Genomic DNA, 8,138 nt, shown 5'->3' with positions numbered 1-8,138 from the left:
TAACCTGTAAAGCTTCAGTTTACTCTGTATCTAAAGTTATTAGTTCCTCGTTCATGCACTTATTCATTTTCAATGTAATTCCTTCATCTTGGTGGTGGAACTCACTTTCAATCATTTAGCAAAGTCTATTCTTCAGGTTCAGTAAGAAAACATCTTTTTTCGAAAATATGCTTTAAGTTCATAATAAACACTGCACAAAAAGTTCATGCTGTGTTACAGTTCACAAATGAACACGAACCGGTGTGCACACATGTACCTGGCATATGCATGGGTCACACTACAGCATGATGCAGCAGTTAATTAAAAGTGCAGGTTTTGGTTCCTGGCTCCGCCACAATCGTTGGCTGTGTAGGAACATGTAAGTCTGTCTGGGCCTCGGTTTCCTCATCTGGCACTGACCTCCTTCGGGTTATTGTGAGAGGCACCTTAGTTCATTCACACAAAGCACCTAGGACAGTGCCTAGCAATGGGGAGCTGCTTGAGTCATCGTCACAGAACTGCAGGGAGGAAGGTCTGTTCAATCTTGTTCAATCTTGTTTTGCATCACTTTTTTTTTTTTTTTAATGCCTTTCCCCTGAGTTCCTTTCGCTTTCAGAACCAATGGAACATGCTCCTCGTGAGCAGTGACTTGTGTTGAGGCTACTCTGCTGAGGCTGCAAGGCGATTTGCTACAAGCGTTACACAACTGATTTTTGCAAAGGAGAGAGATGAAAGAGATCCTTCAAAGGTTCCAATTCCAAGAGCAGGTTGTCACGTGCAATGTTGAGTAGCCTTGCCAGGAGCCTGCCGTCACACTCTGAACCGAGTAGAAATTCATATTTCCACTGAAAAACTATTTCTTCCTGTGCTCTGAATAGTGAATTTCCATAGCAGTAAGACAAACTTGGTGACTCAAGCCTCTCAGCTATTCTAGAGAGGAAATTGTGAAATTATCTGTGTTTGCCAAGAAAGTACTTCTAGTTGCCAAGAGAGGGAGCCTAGGAGCAGAGAACATGATTGTCCAACCCTCTCAAAAAATACTTATTTGGATTCTGTTTCACTTTTTAAATAATAAAAAACTTGTTTATTTATTTCAAAAGTGGGGAGAGAGAGAGAGAGAGAGAGAATCTTCCATCCACTGGTTCATTCACCAAGTGCTTGTACAGCCAGGGCTGGGCCAGGATGATGTCAAGAACCTGGAATTCCATCTGGGTCTCCCACGTGGGTGGCAAGGACCCAGGTACTTGAGCCATTTTCTGCTGCCTCCCAGGGAGCACATTAGCAGGAAACTAGAATTAGGAGTGGAGGCAGGAATTGAACCCAGGCACTCTGAAATGAGATGTGGGTGTCCCAAGTGACATCTTAACCACTGGGCCAAATGCTCAATCTGCTTTTTACTTTTTAAATTTCTTTTGCAAGGATGAGGTGGGGCTAAGCCACAATTACATTCAACTTTCTCTTTCAAAGACTGTGTTCAGATAGGATCCTGGAAAGATGAAAAAAAACAGATAACTTTTATTTATTTTATTTATTTGGAACAGTTATAGAGAGAGGTAGAGACACAGAGAGAGTCTTCCATCTGCTGGTTCACTCCCCAGATGACCGCAATGGCTGGAGCTGTGCCCATTCAAAGCCAGGAGCCAGGAGCCAGGAGCCAGAAGCTTCTTCCAGGTCTCCCACATGGGTGCAGGGGCCCAAGGACTTGGGCCATCTTCTACTGCTTTCCCAGGCCATAGCAGAAAGCTGGATCAGAAGAGGAGCAGTCGGGGCTTGAACCGGCGCCCATATGGGATGCCAGCACTTCAGGCCAGGGTGTTAACCTGCTGTGCCACACAGCCGGCCCCCAAACAGGTAACTTTTAATGATCTTTTTCTATCCTCCCCAGACAAAACACTTGCCTCATGCCTGGCTGCCACACAGCAAACAGTTCTGATTAAACTGCTCTTACTAAAAGGAAAGGGAGGTGGAGCTAAGCCCGGAGGAGCAGAGAAATAATTACATATTTAATAGAGTTCAACTTTACTTCTGACTGTCATGAATTGTCTCCAAAAGAAGAACTTGTTTTACATATGATCTAGACTCCCCTCACGGACGACCACGTCAAAGGAGAGTTAATCATCCGGTGCCGTCTTACCCACTCCCTAAGGCTAAACACTGCCTCATGCCAAGCAAGAGGAATGATGTGAACCTGGAAGCCTTTGTAGAAACAAGCCTTTTATTCACACTCGTTAGTCACTAACATCGGGTGAGTGCCACCGACACACACTCCAGTTTCTACAACATAAATTCATTTTTCAATGCAAACTTTGCCTTTGCCTTTATAAAGGCAGCTTTGGCAAGTTACCCATTGATGCATATTTTCAAATTCAACATAGCATTCTAGAAATTTACATATTTTTTGTTTTAGCAACATATTCAGCCTCTTATTATATTTAACTTACCAAAAACTGCTTTGTATCATGTTATCTTAAAAACTTAAAACATTTTTGGAAAATGTACAGGCCTTAAACTTTTCCAAAAACTCCGTAAATGTTATACATTCATATACTAATAATTAGGCAGAATAATATATTTACATTTATTTGACAGTTTAATGACATGGGTTCTTTTAGCATTGTTGACTGTGGAATTAAAGCAAGATAATTTTTAAAAATATTAATCTAGGGGCCAGTGTCATGGCTCAGCAGGTTAAAGTGCTATCTGCAGTGCCGGCATCCCATATGGGCTCTGGCTCATGTCCCAGCTGCTCCACTTCCAATTTAGCTCCCTGTTGATGCATCTGGCTAAGCAGAGGAGACTGCCTAAGTGCCTGGGCCCCTGCACCTATGTGGGAGACCCAGAGGAACCTCCTGGCTCCTGGCTTCCACCTGGCCTAGACCCAGTTGTTGTGGCCACTTGGGGACTGAACTAGCAGATGTAAGATCTCTCTCTAACTCGCCTTTTAAATAAAATAAATAAATCTTTAAAAAAAAGTATTAATCTAAAGAAAAGCTGATATTCTGCAGTTTCTGGTTTGAATCCCATATGCCTGCGAACAACGTTCTAAATCCCTTCTGGTACACTCCAGACTTGCAAAACCCATGATAGGGAATTCAGCTGTTAATAGATTTATAACAAAAAATACATTATTCTAGTATAAGATTCTTCTGAAAGACAACCTTTAAAGTTGGATTATTTCCTGAACTAATACAGAACGAAAGATAAGCAGTGGCCTTCTCCGGTTTGCAGTTTGTGTAGTCAGTACTGTGCATCAGAAAGCCCGAGTGCCAGAGGAGACCCGAGAGCGCGGAAGCAGAACCCAGGCCACATTCTTCTCCTGTATGTGGGCCATCACGTGAAAGACAAATCATTTTCCAAAACGATTAAGTACCCTTATCAATTAGCCAGCTAACATATCAATCCTCAAGGAAAAATGTAATAAGCTATTCTCTCCTAAGTGCCAGCTGTCAAAAACTGTCAGTTAGTCAAAGCTTTCTAACGTTCCAATCAAATCACGGGTGGAAAGTCACTGCACAAAATCCATTAAGCTGCATTACTAAATGTCCAATGTTATATAAAAACTATAAATAACTCTGTACTTTAGGATTTTTTCAATTTGCTTTTCTTGAAGTAATAATGATGTTCTGCTTCAGTTAATAAAGTATTTTAGAGCTGCCTTTGTGTTTAATCCACAAATTCTTTATGTGTGGAATAAAGACAGCAAGAAATAATCAAATCAGTGGAATTATAAGCATTCTTTGGAGTATCTGCCGTTAACAATTTTTTTTTTTCTTTTGACAGGCAGAGTGGATAGAGAGAGAGAGAGAGAGAGACAGAGAGAAAGGTCTTCCTTTGCCGTTGGTTCACCCTCCAATGGCTGCCGTGGCCGGTGCACTGCGGCCAGCGCACCGTGCTGATCCGAAGGCAGGAGCCAGGTGCTTCTCCTGGTCTCCTATGGGGTGCAGGGCCCAAGCACTTGGGCCATCCTCCACTGCACTCCTGGGCCACAGCAGAGAGCTGGCCTGGAAGAGGGACAACTGGGATAGAATCTGGCGCCCCAACCGGGACTAGAACCTGGTGTGCCGGCGCCGCTAGGCGGAGGATTAGCCTGTTAAGCCACGGCGCCAGCCTGCCGTTAACAATTTAAAAAATTAAGAGGATCATCAGATAACAGAGGGCTAAAAAAATATTACTAGGCTTAATAATCCAGTGAGTTAACTTCCCTTTGGGGGAACAAAATGCTGTTTCTGTAGAGGGCATGCAGTATTTTTATGTATTTGTGAAGGAATTCAAATTCTGATGAAAGAAGCATCAATTAGTATAGGCTTAAAGAGAACAAGCCAATCACAACATTGCACAAATATATTGTCCAAAAAAATGATTACTGGATAGGAGGGTCTGTTTCTGCAGATTAAAACAAGAGTCTTTCCTCTTGTACTGTTTGGTTGATCTAGCTGTTGATTTCAAGGCACAAATGAGAATGCTGGTGGTTGAGACTTTCCCAAATAAGAGGACAAAGTAAGCTAGGAAGCATATTCAAATCACTAACACTGATGTAATTTTTTTTTCTTGAGAAATTTTAAAGAGGTTTCTTTCTACGGTTTCTTGGTAAGTCCAGTTCTTCCTTGGTCTGAGGGATCCCCTTCTTGCTATAGTTTCTAGAATTATCAATAATCTCCTTTCTAGTGAGGTCCTCTGATTAGCAATAAAGACACTTTCAGCCGGCGCCGCGGCTCAATAGGCTAATCCTCTGCCTAGCAGCGCCAGCACACCGCGTTCTAGTCCCGGTCGGGGCGCCGGATTCTATCCCGGTTGCCCCTCTTCCAGGCCAGCTCTCTGCTTTGGCCAGGGAGTGCAGTGGAGGATGGCCCAAGTCCTTGGGCCCTGCACCCCATGGGAGACCAGGAGAAGCACCTGGCTCTTGCCATTGGATCAGCGCGGTGCGCCGGCCACAGCGCGCCAGCTGCGGTGGCCATTGGAGGGTGAACCAACAGCAAAGGAAGACCTTTCTCTCTGTCTCTCTCTCTCACTGTCCACTCTGCCTGTCAAAAAAAAAAAAAAAAAAAGACACTTTCAAACAAAAATTAAGAGAATACCCTTGGGAACAAAGAGGTCCAAGTTTGTATATTTTGCACAAGATAGGAACAACTTTCTTCATTAAAAAAACTGTTTTTATTGTTTTAGATTAGCTAAAAAGAATTAGCTTAAGATAGATATGCTAACAATTTGAAAATTGAGTTTCTAAGTTATAGGCAAGATGTTTTAAAAAATATACTGAAACCAAAATGAAGTAGTAAAGCATGGCCTATAAATTTAGTGTATTTCCCTTTAATCAAGTAAAACCAGAGAAACCTTCAACTTTGTTTAAATTAAGCGGACAGGAAGCACTTAAACTCTTGAATGTCAGGCTGGTGCTATGGTGCAGCAGGTTAAGCCATGGCCTGCAGTGCCGGCATCCCAAATGGGTGCTGGTTTGAGTCCTAGCTGCTCCACTTCCAATCCAGATCCCCTTATGCACCTGGGAAAGCAGCAGAAGATGGTCTGGGCCCCTGCACCCACATGGGAGACTTAGAAGAAGCTCCTGGCTCCTGGCTTCAGCCTGGCCTAACCTTGGTCATTGCAGCCATGTGGGTAGTAAACCAGCAGATGGAAAAATCTCTCTTTGTTTCTCCTTCTCTCTCTGTAACTCTTTCAAATAATAATAATAATAAATCTTTAAAAGGACTCTTGAATTTCGCTTGGACTCCTGTGCTTTTAGACATAATATTTATGTTCTATGATAATATTTTGTATTTAAAGTAACAGTCCCATACTCTGGTTTCTCTTCAGATCGTATAAATCTTTCGCCTTTTACTAATGTAACAATCCTCCAAGACTATCAGATTATTATATATTTCAACATACAATAGATGTTTTGGTGAAAATATGTAATGATTCTTTAATATAATATTAGAATGTGAACACTTATTTAAAAAATGAATTTTCACACAAGACAATTAACAATTTTTCAATAGACATGATATATGCTCCAAGTTTTATTTTCCTTATACAAATAGAACAAATATGGTATTCAAAATATTACAGTTTCTTGAATTCTACAGAAGAAAAAGAAACTGAAGTGAAACTGTAGGATATGCTGAACTTCAGATAAATGTTTCTTCAAAACAAGAGATATTAGTTGCTAAAAGATTCCTCTAAATTTAAAAGAAAGATTAGAAAAACATTAAGCCATTGTGTTATTACATTTTTTAAAAGCTACATGTTTCTTAATGGATATATGTTTACACTTACAGATAGTAAACTTAGTTTCCTGTCTCATAAAACTCAGAAGACACCAGTGATAGCTAAACTAAGTAAAACAATAAAAGCTTTTACTTCATATTAAAAAAAAAATCTTGAAACTAAAATCTACCTTAACATCATCTTCCTTGAAAACTTAACAAAGAATAGCTAATCTGAAAGCAAAATGTTGTGCAAATCACTTTTAAGAAAACAAACACATTCTGGGATTATGCTACGAGTGCCAACTGAAACCCCAAATGACAGCACGTGACTCAAAGGATCAGTCGGTCCTCTCCTCCCTCCTGAATTACCTGACCAATGGAAGTCTGGTTCTGTTGTTTCAGAAAGCACTGTTTTTTACATTCCATCAGTTGTTCAAAATCACGCCACATTTTTGCTTGTTTCATATTTGGACCATGACTTTCTCGTACAGCTTTTTGTCTTTCCCGGAGTTTCTATCATAAAAAAAATCAAGAATAATTAAATATCAGTGACAGAGACTTACTTCCAGTATCATAGTCAGAGAAATATGGTAAGTTTTGTACATTTGATGAATAGCAGTTTAAACCAGTTTCTCCTATCAAGTATCAAAACTAAAATTAGAAATTAAGGTAGATATAGAAAACAGAGTTAAAAAGAACATAAAAATGCAAAAGGGAAAAAGAGTGAAAAATAAAGGGAATCAGGAAAGGGGAGCAGTATCATGGTGTAGAAAAATAATGCAGATTTTGGAAGTTGAAATATTTGAGTTTCAACCTTGGCTTTATTATTAACTGTAAGCAAGACTGAATTTCTCTGGATTTCCGTTTTCTCAATTGCCAATTAAGGCTAATAATAGGGGACAATAAAAGTATCTGCTTTATAAGATTTTTTTTCACATGACAATAGATATGGAAATACTTGATAAACTATCATGTGTTATGTATGTTATTAAATATTATACTAAATACTGTACTTAATGAAACAGTGGACATCTTATGTATATTGAAATAAATCAGATTGTATGCAGATACTCCTCTGGGAGAAGTTCTAATGATTTTTTTTTTTAATTTACAATAATACATAGGCTAAAATCCTTATCAGAATTGGTTTTGTTACTAACAGCCTCCATGGTTCCATACGCCAAAACTGTTTTACTCATTGACTCTAAGACTATGAGCAGGAGTAAAATTTTTTTTTCAATAATTCACAAAAATATACTTTGGTTCTACATTTTGGAAAACTGAGGAAGGGTGATTGAAAGGAAGTGGAGGCATAAAGTCAGAGGCAAGGAAAGACATGACAGACAGGAAGGGAAAGAACCAGAGGAAGGAACAGGGAGGGAAGAGGAGAGAAAGGGAGAAGGAAGAGATGAAAGTGCACATACAAGGAAACACAGGGTGACGGAAACATCTACACTGACACAAGTGTGAGAAAATCACCAAGAGGAACAGAAAAACAAGCAAAGAAACAAGGCAAGTTACACGAGAACATCCTTGTCTTTTCCTTTTTTAGTATACGGCTGATCTAATAATTGATCTAAGGACAAATGCTAATGGAACTTTCCCAAATAAGATGAGGCCCAGATTTGAATCACCAGATTCTACCCACCCCAGCAATGGATAATGAAAGCAAAATTAATAGCAAACAGCAAGAGAAAACAAAACAGAATTTAAAAAATTCTTAAAATTTTTTTTGATGTAATATCTGGCATATGAATGCATATAAACAAAAACAAGAAGCATTTAGAAAGACAAAGCAGATTAATAATTTTAAGAATTGTGAACATGATTTTAAATTAAGTCACTAAACTGTAACTTTTCATATATTACTGAATAATTTCCTTATCAAAAATCCCAACAGCCTATAAAAGTTATTAACAGGATATGGGCATTGTCTGTATCAGAAATATTAAATTT

The 8,138-nt window shown here is 39.4% G+C and overlaps 1 protein-coding gene across 4 annotated transcripts in view; it reads right to left on the bottom strand.

Annotated features, from left to right (window-relative positions):
- Positions 1 to 5,993: 5,993 nt before the first annotated feature.
- Positions 5,994 to 8,138, bottom strand: part of IFT81 (intraflagellar transport 81) — a 188,216-nt gene continuing 186,071 nt past the window's right edge. For all 4 annotated transcript variants that reach the window (XM_062182158.1, XM_062182157.1, XM_062182160.1 and 1 more), the window contains one exon: positions 5,994 to 6,695. In XM_062182158.1, coding sequence (XP_062038142.1) covers positions 6,513 to 6,695 — 183 coding nt within the window. In that variant the 3' untranslated portion in view covers positions 5,994 to 6,512. The remainder of the gene's footprint in view (positions 6,696 to 8,138) is intronic.

This window comes from Lepus europaeus, chromosome 23 (genome assembly GCF_033115175.1).
Source record: "Lepus europaeus isolate LE1 chromosome 23, mLepTim1.pri, whole genome shotgun sequence".
Taxonomy (NCBI): Eukaryota; Metazoa; Chordata; class Mammalia; order Lagomorpha; family Leporidae; genus Lepus; species Lepus europaeus.
Note: the sequence above shows the minus strand (reverse complement) of the source record. Positions and strands in the feature narration are given on the sequence as shown.